At 44.5% G+C, this 15859-nt stretch overlaps 1 protein-coding gene across 1 annotated transcript in view; it reads right to left on the bottom strand.

Annotated features, from left to right (window-relative positions):
* The window catches only part of WNT3A (Wnt family member 3A), a 136485-nt gene that overhangs the window by 58074 nt on the left and 62552 nt on the right, over nucleotides 1-15859 (bottom strand). Inside the window, exon 2 of the mRNA XM_044677000.1 lies at nucleotides 3899-4140. Coding sequence (XP_044532935.1) covers nucleotides 3899-4140 — 242 coding nt within the window. The remainder of the gene's footprint in view (nucleotides 1-3898; nucleotides 4141-15859) is intronic.

Here is a 15859-nt window from a genome sequence, read left to right on the forward strand (position 1 = left end):
ACTCGTCATCGATTGGCTAGCCACTAGCTGATGAATACTTTGTCCACCATGAAGACTGAAGCAATTAAAAATATTCAGTGACTCTCAGTACTGGGTGGCCCCAATTCTTGACTCACAGGGCTGATGGAAAAGGGGCCATGGAAATCTACAAGTGGTAGTTTTCCCACCCTCTGCAAGCATTCATTTAACTGCCAGCACTCCAGGTTTCAGATCTTTGCCCAATGATCTCCAAGTTGATATTCTAATGGAGGACTCCAGCCACCTCCACACTGGCATAAATAAGTGGGAGTCAAATGGCTCTCAGTTCCTCCTAGGGGAAGTCAATAAAAGATTTGGCATGGTTGCTTTCATCCTGTGTCTAAAGGCTGGAAGAAGCATCTGTCCATTGGTACATTTAAGTGCTCTTCTTGCCTTTTAGTTCTCAGGATGAATTTAGACCAGGGAACTACCATAACTGTTGGAGTTTATGGGCCAACTTCTGCTGTTGAGAATGAAGAAATCCTAGAAATAGCAAGATTCCATCCTTCCCACCCTCCACTCCCTACCAAGTCAACATGTCCACGAATACTCAATGCCTTGGATAAGATGGTAGCTACAGGGGAGGATGAGGAAAACGAGGTTGAAAAGTATGCTTTGCTAAGAAATGAAGGGGTTATAGATTGTTCAGAAGCCTCATGTCCCTCTCTATATTAGGGAGGCTTTCTTTAAGAAGGGTTGAGAGGCAGTGGACATGGTAACCTTCTACCAACGCCTAGAAAAAAGGAAACTGAATTTTAACATTAAAAATTAAAAATATATTTTTATATTATTATATTTATATAACATAGGATATTATATAATATTAAACATATTTAATATTATATAATATATAATATTATGTGTGTGTGTGTGTACCTTTACCTTCTGTTTTAGAATTGATACTAAGTGGTAAGGGCTAGGCAATGGGGGTTAAATGACTTGCCCAGGCCATACAGCTGGGAAGTATCTGAGGCCAAATTTGAACCTAGGACCTTCCATATCTCTAGGCCTGGGTCTCTATCCACTGAGCCACCCAGCTGCCCTGAAACTGATTAAATGGGAACAAACAGGAAAGAGCTGGTTACTAACATGGGAGTCATTTTAGACTCAGTTGTGTATAGCCAGATGGACTGGTTAGAGCAAAAGGCAAAACAAACAACAAATTAACTCATTAAGTTAAATAAACTAACTAATTAAATTAATAACAAATCAAAAGAAAGGATAAAGATGAGAAGATGCTATATGCAATTAAAATAGCTCCAACCTGCCCTACTTAGACTGTTGATTCTGAATAATAATAATTGACTTTAATAGAGTGCTTGATTGCTTGCAAAGCACATTATTTCAACTGAGCATGGAAAAGATTTCGGATAGTAATACTACCAAAAAAAAAAGAAAAGAAAAAAAAAAAAAGAAAGGGTCATATGGCCTGTCCCCAGGTCTACTTCTCCGTCTCTGTAAAATCATTTGGAGAATGATCTAGGCATGTATGAAGGGCAGCCTTGATGAAAACACGAGAAGACAGCTCTCAATCATAGACCATATCTTCAGTCATCAGATTGACTGAGAGGTGTTAAGAATTCAAGTAGCCATTGTGTTTTTTATTACTCCTTCACCTCCCACCCCAAAAGTGTTTGACTCAGTAGATCAAAAGGCAGCCTTCAAGATTCTTTACACCATGTTTTCTATTTTTTTCCTTTACCTTCTGTATGAGAATTGATACGGGTATTGGCTCCAAGATGAGTGATGAAGGCTAAGCAAGGGGGGTGAAGTGACTTGCCCAAGGTCACACAGCTAGGAAGTGTCTGAGGTCAGATTTGAACCCAGAATCTCCCATCCTTCTCCAGGCCTGGCTCTCTACCTACTGAACAACCTAGCTGCCCCTTCCCTATGGAGTAGCTATCAATACAGCTATGTATCTATATCTACTAATATATATATTAAAATCCTCACCTTCCGTCTTAGAATCAATACTGTGTATTGGTTCCACGGCAGAAAAACAATAAGGGCTAGACAGTGGGTGTCAAGTGACTTTCCTAGATACGAATACAGATGTGACTTTGTTCAATGATCCTGTTATGATCAATAATCAAGTGGAACAAAATGGAACGACATTGGCTTGCCAAAAGTATTTGCCAGTGTCATAGAGGTTGTCCTATACAAAACTCAAAGGAATAATAATAACGACAATAATAATGATGACAGTAGTTGGCATTTATATAGAATTTAAAGGTTTGCAAAGCACTTTCCATATATATTTCCTTCGATCCTTTCTATCTTTCATTCCAATTTTACAGCTGAGAGAACTGAGGCTGAGAGAAGTTAAGTGACTTGGCCATGGCCACACAGATAGTAAGTGTCTGGGGGTAGGATTCGAACTCAGACTTTTCCTGACTCCAAATCCAACACCCTATCCATTACTTCACCTGCACTTGCTATATCTTCAGTTGTTACTCTGAGGGTTTTCATCAGCACCTACATCTTAAATGTGAACAACAGATAGACACGGAGATGGACTTAGAATTGAATAAGAGGAAGAGAGAGGACTAGACTGCATTTGGGAAATTGTGCTCTACTTCTCATTATGCCAAGTTACTATTTGCCACCCAAATCCCATCTTTTCTAGACCTTGGTGACATTACAGAGTTGCCAGTAGAATAACACCCTCTCAGAAGAATTAAAGCAGAAAGTAGTAAATGGCCATGGAAAGATTCATGGTGCCTTGGGTGAATGCTGCTGCAGAATATTACCAATGAGGACACGCAAGCAAGAAGAGTCATAAAATCCATCACCCCAGATGTGTATGACCCAGAAAGGAGGTACGCCAGTCAAGGGGTGGGACCAAAAGATAACAGATGGACAGATCATGGGGGCATTGTGCCCCAGAGAGAAGATTTACAGAAGGACAGACGTGAAGAGTAACTGCATGGAATGACAAGAAGAAGAGGTCTACATCAGCCCTCGGGGCAGGAATACCCGAGTATGGGACGTAGAGTGCCAGAGTTGAAAAGGACCTTAGACATCAGCCCTGCTTATTTTTGTAGCAGGACTAGAAGGTAACAGGTGACTGGCCAATAGGGGCCCAACCCCTCGGGTACATACAATCTGTACTGCTAGGTGCCAGTCCCTGTGGATGCGTGGCGAGCCCTTCACATCAGGGCAAGTATTCTGGGACTGTTTCCTGTCTGCCTACTGCAAGATAATGGAAGATCTTTTGTTGGTGGCTGAATTGGAACTGAGTGCACGTTTCAGAGGCTCTTAGGGGGCAGCCAGGGGGCTCAAACCTGGAGATAGGTCACGGCAGGGGATAAGTTGTTTCTATTTTTATTTTTATAGATGTGAGCCCTATTTCTCCCCAATCCCAAATTGTGAGTCTCTTGAGGGCAGAGATCATTCTATATTTGTACTTTCCCTCTAGCACTTAGTAGTCAACTCAGTTCAACAAACATATTGATTTTGTCAGGCTCTGAGGCTGGCAGTGGGATACGAAGGATAGAGTGATGTGTCCTCATGCTTATAGCCCAACAGGAGGGTTGGACAAGTACACAAATAGGTTACTCAGTGAGTCATCGTTTGGCAATTAGCTGAGGGGCTAATTGGTTGGGATGCCTCCTCCTGCCACTGGAAAGTGTCTCCATTTTCCCATCATTCACCCCACGGCAGAGGGAGGAAGATTTATTTGCCCATGACTAGAGTCCTCCAGGGTGGCACAAAAAGATTATTCAAAACAACCTTCCCATTTTAAAGACAAGGTAACTGAGGCCAAGAGAAGGCAAAAATTTCCCCAAAGCCACTAATGACACAGGATGATGCATCCCAGGCCCCACAACTTCCTAGGGACAGTCCCCATCTTTCACCAATCCCACACCCCAGCCAGTACCTTTGTACAGTACTGGGCCAAAGATGGCAAGACTGTTGTTGACAGTGGTACAATTCCATCGGCGACCTCGGAACTGGTGCTGGCACTCCTGGATGCCAATCTTCACACCTTCAGCCACACTGGGCATGATATCCACATAATTCCGACAGAAGCGCAGCTGTTTGGGCACCAGGCCGGGAATGCTCCCACACAGGATGGGCTGAGTGCCCAGCGAGGTATACTGATGCCCCACAGCCAAAGACCTGGGAGGTGGGGAAAAACAAGAAGACCCTTGGTTAATGGTATAATTCGATTAAATCCATTTCACTTCAATTCAAGTCAAGATAATTCAACCCACATTCATTAGGTGCCTACTGTATACTACAGAGCATTTTCTTTGGCATTGGGAGTGATACTAAGATAATTGACACGTAGTTTCTGTCTGATATTCGAGTTCATAGTCAATAAGCATTTATTGATTGTCTACTGGGTGCAAAGTCCTATGCTAGCAACTGGCAGATAACAAGAAGGAATAAGTCATAGTTCTTGTCTTCAGGAAGTGTTTACTCTGGTAGGGGATGCCACACACATAGGTAATGCCAAATAATACAAGAGAAGAGCTTTAGAAAAGGGCAAACAAAATAAAACACGAGGCCCCTGAAAGGAGAAGGACAAGGAGAACTCTCTGGAGGAGGTAACTTCTGAGCAAGGTCCCGAGGGACTGAGCAGGGATTTATCAGGAAATGAAGGAGAGGGAATGAAATCTAATAATCCAATTCAATAAACACTTAAGAACATACTCTGTGCCCAACACTGTGCTAAGTGCTGGGTATACAGAGAAAGCCAGAAGACAATCCCTGCCCTCAGAGCTCCCAGTCTAATGGGGGAGACAACTTTACACAGTAAAGGGGAAATAATTAACAGAGAGAAGGCACCCGAATTAGGAGGAATTGGGGAAGGCTTCTTAGAGGAGGTGGGATTTTAGTTAGGGAGGTCAGTCGCCCAAGAAGAGGAGGGAGAGTGTTCCAAGCACGAGGGACAGCCAGAGAATATGCCCAGAGTGGAGAGACTGTCATGTTCATGAGACAGCCAGAAGGCCAGTGTCAACAGATAGAAGAGCACAAAGGCATAGAATTGGGGAACAGACAGACAGACAGAGGCAGAGACATAAAGACACAGAGTGGCGGAAACAGACAAGAGGCAGAGAGTGACAGAGACAGAAAGTCACAGGGACACAGATAGAGAGTGACAGAGGCAGAGGCAGAGAGAAAAGCAGATAAGAGACAGTGACAAAGAGACAGAGGCAGAAAGACACAAGGACACCCAGAGTGACAGAGAGAGAGAGAGAGAGAGAGAGAGAGAGAGAGAGAGAGAGAGAGAGACACAGAGAGAGAGACACAGAGAGAGAGAGACACAGAGAGAGAGAGACAGAGAGAGAATGTGCATGTGGTATAGTCGATAGAGTAGTGCAGAGAGGACCAAAGAGTGGGCTGGGGGAAGAGGAGGAGCTAAATGTGTAAAGGTAAAGTAGTACCAGATTGCCAAACAAACGAGCTTAGCTTTTCCTCTGTAGGTCATTGGGGACCCCCCGGAGATCAGAGGAGTAACACAAGCCACTAGAGCTGACATAAGGAAGCCCTTCGGGCAGAGTGTGAAGGATGCCTTAAAGAGGGAGAGTGAAAGCCGGAGGACCCGGTAGGAGGCTGTTAGAATCATCCAGATGGGGAGAGAGAGAGAGATGTGGGAAATATTTCAGAGATAGAATCAATAGGCCTTGATGACTGATTGGATAGGAGTAGTGAGGGAATGGGAAGAGTCCAAGGTAACATTAAAGTTTCAAACACAGGAGATGAGTGAATGTTGGCGCTACAGATAGAAATAATGAATGGTTGCTTCCCTACTCAGAGAGGGGAATCTGATGAGGGAGGCGCAATCTCTAAGGGAGCCACTGGTTGGAGGGGGGGAGGACACACACAGAGGTGTACTGGTGAATGTTTAACAACCAGCTCCAGGGGCAGGGGGAGTGGGATGTACGTGTTTAAGTTTTAGTTGCATTAACATTTTCTCCATCATTTTCTTAAATCGAGATAATCAACAAAACAACAAAAGCAAGTCCTGATTCGTAGCGTTTGTCAGTTTTTGAAGGCTCGACGCTCAGACTGAACATTGAACAACCGGATTTGAGCAGGGACATGGGATCCAAACATGTCTGAGATAATCAGACTAAGGAGAGGGCAGTGCAGTAGAATATAAAAGGTGACTCATGATCTAGGAGAAATTCCCAAATCAAGGAGGATTGTAGGATAAGGCACAAATTCCTTAGCTGGCCATCCAAGACTCTCAGATCCCAGAGGTCTTCCCTGTTTTATTGACAAATTGCAAAATTGGCTGTTCCCTGATCCTTGTCCTGCTTGTCCTCACCTATGTGTATTTAAGCAGGCTAACCTTTTATGCCTAGAACTGAATCCCATGTCTTTGGCTGTTGAAATTTTTCCTTTACTTCAAAACCCAATTTGTGTGCTACCTCCTCCTTGAAGCTTTCCCTGATTCTCCCTGCCTTCTGCCCCAACTCCGAACACGTCATCTTTCTCTTACTTATGTCTTCACTGTTTAGACCTTTTCCTACACACTTAGCATATTAGAGGTTGTGTTCATTATCTGTATAGCAGGTTGCTGATGTGGGGCAATCCTCTGCTTCATTCCCATATTTATCTTAACTCCTTCCTGCCCTTGGACTGTCAGCTCCAGGCACTTCGAGTTTCATATGTGTAGCCTGAGCATGGTTGGTGGTACAGAAAGTTGAGGGTGAGATAGATGGAAACAGCAGGCCAAGGAAGTAAAGGATTCAAGAGTGACAGAGAAGATATTACGAAAACAGTCTGTCATAGCATCAAGACTGGGCAGGAAGGGAAAAGAATTCAGAAGAAAGGTGCCAGCCTGAGAGGAAGAATGAGGGACCAACAGTCGCAATGAAGGGAGGTGTAAGATAGTGGGGGAGATGAAAGGACAGGAAGATGGTAGTCAGAGGGAAGTTCCAGAGTTCCAGATCTTGGAGATGGAATGATTTCCATCATGGAGTGAGTCGTGTTCACCCAGGGATGACTAAATTAGAGATTGGGTAATGAGCAGAATTCAGTCCCACAACTGCTGACACACAAGATTGGTCGAAGGAACTGGGGATGTCAAGTATGGAAAAGAGAAGATGTAGGAGGAATATGAGAGCTGTCTGTCAGTCTGTCCCTGTCCCACAGTCTAGCACTGTTTCAAAGCATCTTTGACTACGAGCAATGGGTAGAAGAAGAAAAAGCATGTCATAGGAATAAGGGTCCTGAACTGGGAACTAGAAAACCTGTGTTTATATGTACCTCTACCACGTGTGCCCAATGGGTGAATCACATCACCTCTCTGGGCCCCAGTTACCTCATCTGTAAAATGGGGGGGGTGTATAGTTGGATGAAATGATTTCTAAGGTCCTTTCTAGATCTAAGTTACAAGAAGGCAGATGTGCATTCAATTTAAAGGCAAGAGACACATATACACACAAATACACACTCATGACTCTGATTCGAGCCTCCCCAAAGCAGAGGAAGCCCCTCTGGGCTTTGTGAATCCCTTGTCACTAGAGGTTTTCAGGCAGAGGCTGGATGATCAATTGTTAGGGCTATTGTAGCGGAAATTGCTGCTCTGGGTAATGGTTGGACTGGCTGTCCTCGGAGGTCCTTTCCTGCTCAGATCGGAGATTTTACAATTCTAGCACTCATTCACAAGTAATCAGAGAGGCCCTTTGGAGATAATCTCCTCTCTATCCTCATTCTCAGGCACAATTGAGCCTCTGTAGGAAGCTGCTGGTTCCAAGGGGAAAAGATTTCTTAACTTCCCTGATGTTCTTCCTTAAGGCTACCCCAAAACTCTCTTGCTACACTTTTAAAGGTAGGACATGGCGAGTCAGTAGTGCCTGGTCTCTACTGAAAACAAACATTCCTACCAAGGGCTCCTTTGCGAATGCCGAGTATGGGGGCAAAAATACTGCAAAGGGAAGGGATAAGGAGCAGTTTCCACAGCAAGGTGAGGACTGAGGTTATCCTGTGACAGAGGAATGAGTTCTTTCCCAGCTGCTCTGCCCAACTTATGGCCTCATACCCTTCCGGCCTAGGTCCTTTCCACTTTCAGGACTTTGCTTGGCTCAGCCTCTTAACCTGGAAGCTTCCTTTAATGTATCTGCCAGATGAGTCCATGCTCCCAACCCTGCTCATAAACATTTCCTCCAGGAAGCCTTCTCTGATTCCAACCCAACACAGATTCTTTCCAATGTCAAGAGTGCTGGAAATAGTCAAACAAACTGAGTCTAAAGCTCAGCTCTATTCCTGATCATTTCTGTGACTCCAAGCAAGCCATTTTGCCTGTCTGATGCCTCATTTTCCTCTTCTGTAAAATGAGGAGGTTGTTTCTGTTTTAAACTCTATTCTGGGTCCTGGAAGCACTTAGGTATCTCCTAGGGTTATGAAAAAGCAGGGGAAGAGGATGACAGTTCATTTATTCAGGTCTAAGACAAAGGAAGAGAGCCAGAGTGGTATAGTGGATAGAGAACCAGTTTCAGAACCAGGATGAAGGAAGTCCAAGTTCTGCTTTTGACATACTGGCTAGGTGATCCTGGATAAATCATTTAACCTCTTGGAGTCCCAGGCAACTCAGCTTTCTAAGACAATAAATTAAACAGCAGGTGCCTCTAGTAAGAGTTTCTTTGGGAGTTCCTTCTGTCAATAAAATCCTGGTCTGGTCATAAACCAACAACACATGGAAAAAGGAGGAAAGAAAGAGGAAATAAGGAAGTGGGGGCAGAAAAGTGGAAAGAGGAGGAAAAAAGAATGAGAGAAGCAGAGACCAAGTTGCAACTATGAGTTGATAACTTGTAAAGGCAGCTAGCCCAAACAGTAAATAAGAACCCTGGGGTCAGGAAGAGTTGAGTTCGAATCTATTACTACTAGTTGTGTGACCCTGGAGAAGTCAACCTCTGTTTGCCTCAGTTTTCTCACCTGTAAAATAGATATGATAAAGTATCTATGTCCCAGGGTTTTAGCAAAGATAAAATGAGATATTTATGATATGCTTTATAAACCTTAAAGAGCTATATAAACTCTCTCTGTCTCTGTCTCTGTCTCTCTCTCCCTCCTCCCCTCCCATTGCCAACCATATTCATTCTTGCAACTGTGATTACTACTCTAAGACAGGGGACTCTCCAATTTTATCTCCAGCCTTGTCCTTTTAGCATCAAGCTCTACACCTACATTTTCAGCTGCCTCCAGGAAGATATCTTCAACTGGAGATCCAGCTGGCATCTCACACTTCACATGTACTCAACTAAGTTTATTTAGTTTCACCATTTCTGTCAGTGGTACCATCATTCAACCATCTTTTATGTTAGGAGTTAGCCTTGATCCTTTCCTTTCTCTCCTTTCTCATACTGGATCAGTTACAAAAGCCTGTGGGTTTCACTTTTAGGGTAGCTCTCAAGTCCATCCTCTCCTCTCCATCCCCACAACCACCAAGTTAGGACAGGCCCTCACTGACACCTATTGTAATTGATGCCCAACATGTCTGCATCAACTACATTCTCTCTCTAGTTCAATTAATCAAATAAGATAATAGTCCCATAGACTCAAGAGCTAGAAGACAGGAGTTGAGTCCAACCTCCTCATTTTACAGATGAGAAAACTGGGACCCAAAGAGGTTAACTTAATGTATATAAAAAAACTACTCAAACCTCAAAGCACTATATAAACACCAGTTGTTATCATCATTCAGTTACACCTCTAAAGCATACCACCTGTGTGACCTGGGATAAGTCACTTAATTTTCCTAGGTCTTAGTTTCTTCACTATAAAATGAAGGGATTAGACTTTGAAAGACTTTAGAATTTTGCTCAGTGCAATGATTAGTCAGGAGTCGAGAGGACTGAAGATGAAATAGACCACTCACTTTATGCTAGAGAGGTGACTGATGTAAAAAACACAAAATGTAACGTACATTTTTTAATATGGCCAATTGGGAATTTGTTTTGCTGGACTATGCGTATTTATCCTGAGAGTCTCCTATTTTAATGGTTTAAAGAGAGGAGAGAGTGGGAGGGATAGATAAAAATGCTCATACAAATAAATGAAGAATTAAAAAAGCACTTTAAAAATGAGAGAGGCTGAGATAGCAAAGTGACACAATGGATAAAATGGCAGGCTTGGAAAAGAGAGGACCTGGGTTCAAATCTGGTCTTGTACACTGCCTAAATGTGTATTTCTGGGCAAGTCACTTAATCATATTTGCCTAGCCCTTGCCCTTCTGTCTTAAACTTGTTACAAGGAGAGAAGTTAAGGATTTAAAAAAATTAGAGAGGTTGCAGTAGGTGGTCTTGGATGTTTCTTCCAGCTACAAATCCTATACTTAGCATACATACATCATTTTATTATAGTTATTTATGTTCGTGTGCCATATTTTCCTGTTAAATAATAAGGAACTATGGGAGCAAGACACACACTTTACCTAAACTTTGTATCTTAGCCAGCAAAAAACCCTGCATGCAGTAGGTATTTAATAGATGGTGCTAAATAAAAACCATTGCTGTAAACAAAGATGGAACTTGGCAGAAATGTCCCAAGACACCAGAAAAGATAACTGAGGGGTAGCCAGTTATGTATAACCCCTTGAGTCAAACGATTGGTAGAGATTCAAAACCATTAATGGAACTCAGCTTGATTTGTAGAGACCATGGCAGGCTTCCTGGAGTAGGAGAGAGTTAAGCAAAACAAAACAAAAAGGGGGGGGCTATGTCGAGGGAGAGAGAACAGGGAAAGCCCTCTAGGAAGGAAAGGGAAGGCAAAAGGAGATTGTTGGAAATTAGCCCGACATGTGGGAAGACAGTAAGACTTGATAAAGGTGAACAGTGCATTTTGGGGAGCAGTGGTAAGACAAGGAAGGTTGAATGTGAGAATCTAGGGACCTGGCGGCATAGAGAGAGTGCTGGGTTTGGAGTCAGCCAGTTAATAAGCCCTTATTAAGCACCGACTACATGCCAGGCACTCTACTAAGCACTGGGGAGCCAAAAAAGAGGCAAAAGATGGTCTTGCCCATAACAAGCTCACAATCTAATTAGGGGTGAGAACAAGTAAGCAAATCTATTCAAACAAGTTATAAGCAGGTTAAATAGGAAATCATGAACAGAGGGAAGGCATGACAATTTCTTGATGACATTAGACCAAGGACTTCATTTCTCTAGATCTAGTTCCTCCTCTATAAAATGCAATGATAAAAAAAGATTTCTTCTAGATCAAAATTCCCCAGAGCATGCCTTCTCCCAACCAAATGGAGAGAAGGGAGCACTGGCTAAGGGGAGATCCATTTTGTCTTGTAGGTATGGACCATGGGGCCAGTGGAATTGTTGAGCAGGAGAGAGGAGCGTGAAGGCGGCAGAATGGAAGAAGAATGGCACAGTGTGTGTGAAGGTGTGTGAGGTTGGAGATGGAGACCACGGAGGCAGGGAGTTTATGTAGGAAGCTGTCGGGCAGACTGGGCTTCTCGAAGGGCCTGGGTACGTCTACAGCCCAGATAAATGCAGTGGTTCCAGCGACAAGAAGGGCCGGACTGGAAGACCTTAAAAGACAACTCGCAGGCTCGTAGACACAGAGCTGGAAAAGGATCTTAGGGTCAAGTCCCACCTTGGCCATCTTCAAAAATTGATGTGATATTTTAGTTTTTCAGTCTATTGCTTCTCTAGCATAAATGTTTCATCTTCAGTCCTCTCAACTCCTGGTAGATCCCTGCAATGAGCAGAATTCTAAAGTCTTTTGAAGTCTGACTCCTTCATTTAATAGTGAAGAAACTAAGACCTAGAGAAATGTAGGGGCATGGACTTAAGACCTAGGAATTCTAGGAAGCTTACATAGCTAGTAAGTATCTAAGGTAGATTTTGAACTCAGGTCTTCCTGACCCCAAACCAGTGTACTATCTCGTTTGCAAAAGTCTATAGCCTTCCAAGAACTCTCCTTTCCACTCAATGGTCACAGGGTTGTCAATTCAGAGCTGGAAGGATCTTAGATGTCATTTAATCCAACAGATGTTGAAAATAAATCCTGGAAGGGTTAAGTGATTTATCCAAGGTCAATGAGTCTCCAAGGTGTGATCTGTACCCAGGTTCAAGGCTTTTATTTACCATACCACACTAGTTCCTTGTGTGAGGGATGGACACAGGAAATGGCCTTTCTTCTTCTACTCAACAAACCTGAAATCAGCTTTGCCTATGCAGAGAGCTCAGAATTTGGGATTGAATAGGAGGGCGAGGTTTGGGGCTCTCTTCAGATGGCCTGGTTGCCCTGTGTTCTGGCTGAGACCTCATCTGGGGCATTATGTCCATTTGGGGGCACATATTTTAGAAAGAACATTGATAAGGTGGAGACTATCCGGGAAGGGAAAGAGGGTGGAGAGGGGACTAGAACGCGTACTCTACACGGACTGGCTGAAAGAAATGGGAATGTTGAATTCAGAGGAGATTTAGGGGGAATATTATCGCTCACTGCCTTCAATTATTGGAAAGGCTGTCATGTGAAAAAGGAATTGGGTTTGGCCTCAGAGGGCAAAACCGAGAGCCTGAATGGGCGGAGGAGTTATAAGAAGGCAGATTTAGACTCAGTCTACAGGAAATACACCTATCAGTCAGATCTGTCCAAAACAGGACTAAGGCTGTCTTAGCAGGGAGTGATTTTATCATCCCTCCAGGCTGTCACAAATGGGGGCAAAATGGCAGCTGGGTAGCTCAGTGGATGGAGAGCCAGACCTAGAGACTGGGAGGTCTCAAACAAATCTGGCCTCAGACCCTTCCTAGCTGTGCGACCCTGGGCAAGTCACTTGATCCCCATTGCCTACCCTTACCACTCTTCTGCCTTGGAGCCAATATATATAGTATTGACTCCAAGATGGAAGTTTTATTTAAAACAAACAAATAAATAAATAAATAGAAAACGACGACGGCAACAACAACAACAACAAACAAATGGGGGCAAAATGACCAAGCAATTATCAAGAAGATTTCTGCTCTGGTGTTGTTGGTCAGGCTGGACCACCTTCCAACTCTTCAGATTCCACCATTCGAGGTCTTCATTTTTCCTTTTGGGTCAAGACTCCCTGAAGACCCCTTCCACAAGGAAGCCAGAGGAGGGGGGGTGCCCCTTGGAATCCAGGATCCTCCCCCTCCAGCGTCTTCTCTAGGGCGTGCTGAGTCAGCAGCCTCCATCCTAGTGTGGCTCCCTCTCCTCTTGCCCCCACTCCGCCCTGCCCCGCTCCTCCCTGGGCATGCTCCTGGCAGGCCCCAGCACGTCCGCCTCCTTGGAGAGCCTGCCAGGGTGCTGAAGAGCGAGCCGCCCCAGTTCCAGACGCCACTCCAGATGTTTCAAACCCCGCCAACAGCTGCCATGCTCCCTCTCTTTCTTGTGTCCGGGGCTACGAGCCATGTCCCCTCCAGGTCTCCTGCCTTGGCCCATGCTGGGGGGTGGGGGAGCCCCGGGGGTTCCTCCTTGGGTGAGGAGGGGTAGAGGGGGAAGGCGACTCTACTACCAGGGGACAGGCTATGTTCTGTGAATGCTAGTGACGACAGAGAGGAAGAGATAACCGCAAGGTCAAAGAACCCACCAACTTGTAGAGAATCTAAAAGTGGGGGTGAGCCCCAACTGTGGGTCACAAGACAAATGCCACTCACTTCTGGCTCGTGCTCTTCCATAACCTACCGACGGCCTTTATTTCCCCACATCTAGTCCTCAGATTCCTGCACAGAATACACCAGTACGTAGCAGAATATTTATCCATTGTCCCCAAAACGGTGCCCAGGCTTAAGAGTGATGCCCTGGTGGAACAACTTGTATCTTATTGCCTGCTATCTTGGGGAAGAGGAGAGAGAACATGGATCACCGAATGTTCGAAAATGACTATTAAAAATTGTATCAACATGTAAAAACAACCACAAAAAAGAGCAACGATGTCGGGGTGGTTCAGGGGATTGAGAGCAGGGTCTAGAGATGGGAGGTCCTGGGGTGCAATTTGGACCTCAGAGACTTCCCAGCTGTGTGACCCTGAACAAGTCACTTAACCCCCATTGCCTTGTCCTTACCACCCTTCTGCCTTGGAACCAATACACCGTATTGTAACTCTAAGATGGAAGGTGAGGGCTTAAGAAAAAAAGAAAATCAGTCCTTAGCCCTCTTGGAACCAATACCTAGAACTGATTCCAAGACACAAGGTGATGAAGTGGTGGTGGAGGGCAGAAGAAGGAGCTAGAGGTAGAGGTAATGCTGCATTGATCCCAATTGTTCCTGCCCAGGGATATCACACGGGACTTCAGAAATCCCCAGAAGCCTTTGCTGAACTGAATGTGGCTGGCTTGGAGGGAGATGGTGGTCTCCTTCTTGGCTAGTGATATGACATTATCACCATCAGAGAAGGTCAGAGCTAGAAGGCTCTTTAGACCGTAGAGAATGGGACATGGACTGTCAGAGCTTCGACCTGAAAAACATCATTCCTATTTTTATAGAACCATAATTTATAAAGAACTTTCCTTACAATAGTAACCCTTTGAGCCATGGGCATTAGTATCCACATTTTACAGATAAGGAAACTGAGGCTGAGGATGATGTGACCATAGCCACACACAGTAATACAATGCTAGAACTGGAACTCAGGACACTGGATCTTGTGCTCTTCCCACCCTACTCCAACTTCTCCTCAGAACTGGAAGGGATCTCAGAGCAATGTGGCACAGTGGGTAGAAAGCCTGGCTCAGGGCCAGGGAGGCCTGGGTTTAAATCCTATCTCAGGTATTTACTAGCTGTGTGACCTTAGGTAAGTAAATGACTTAGACTGTGTTGGCCTCAGTTCTTTATGTGTAAAATAAGGGTTAGCTGCCTTAAAGGGACCCTTCCAGCTGGAAGTTTATAAATCTGTACCTGGGAGCTTTGGAAGAGACCTTAGTAATTTTCTAGTCCATCGTGCCCCTTTTATTGGAAGTACTCCAAAACCCGGCAATGAGAAGCAATTTGCTTAAGGAAATATAGCTAATTAGTGATCAGTCCATAGGGTCTCTCCTCTTGCTTCTTGGTCATAGCACAAAGGAAGATAAATAGCAAACGTCTGCTATTAAAAAGTCAAGTGACGTGGACTGAGAGCCAGGCCCAGAGATGGGAGGTCCTGGGTTCAAATCTGGCCTCAGACACTTCCTAGATTGTGACCCTGGAGAAGTCACTTCACTCCAATTTCCTCAGTCCTTACCCACTCTTCTGCCTCGGAACCAACACCTAGCTATCTACTTTAAGAGAAAAGGTAAGGATTTTTACTTAAAAACAGAAGAGAAACCTCAAAAGTCTTTCCACTGCATCCTGGGGATGAGGTTCAGGAAGCATCCCTCTTTTCCTCAAGCCTCTGACCTGAAGTGTTCCATCCCCTCCCTCTTTAGCCACAACCTTTCACAAACACCATGAACCATGAAAGGAAGCAAAGTTTGGAGAAGAGACTCCATGGAGCATCATCAGAGCCAGAAGGGACCACAAGGCCAGTTCAGTCCTCCTTCAGTCGAGGCCTCAAGATATGAAACGACATGTCAAAAGTCACCGCAAATAAGTGGCAAAGGCTGGCCTCAAACCCGGGTTCTCAGAAGGATTTCTGAGGTTCCCTCGATTCTAAGACCGACGATTCTGAACAACTTTCCCTTTAGGTCTCCTGCTACCCTCAAAGAATGAAACTTTGTCCTACTGTGGCTGGGTCTCTGGGAATCTCTATATTATAGAATCATCATGACAGAGTTCCGAGGGATTGTAGAGACCATATATTCCAAACCCCTAGTTTTTTAGGGGGAGGACATAAGCCCAGAAAGGGAATAATTTGTCCAAGAGCATAAAGCCAGCGGGGACAGGAATTGAATACATGTCTCTTGACTCCTATGCCTATCATGTCAAT

Source organism: Gracilinanus agilis, chromosome 1 (genome assembly GCF_016433145.1).
Source record: "Gracilinanus agilis isolate LMUSP501 chromosome 1, AgileGrace, whole genome shotgun sequence".
Classification (NCBI taxonomy): domain Eukaryota; kingdom Metazoa; phylum Chordata; class Mammalia; order Didelphimorphia; family Didelphidae; genus Gracilinanus; species Gracilinanus agilis.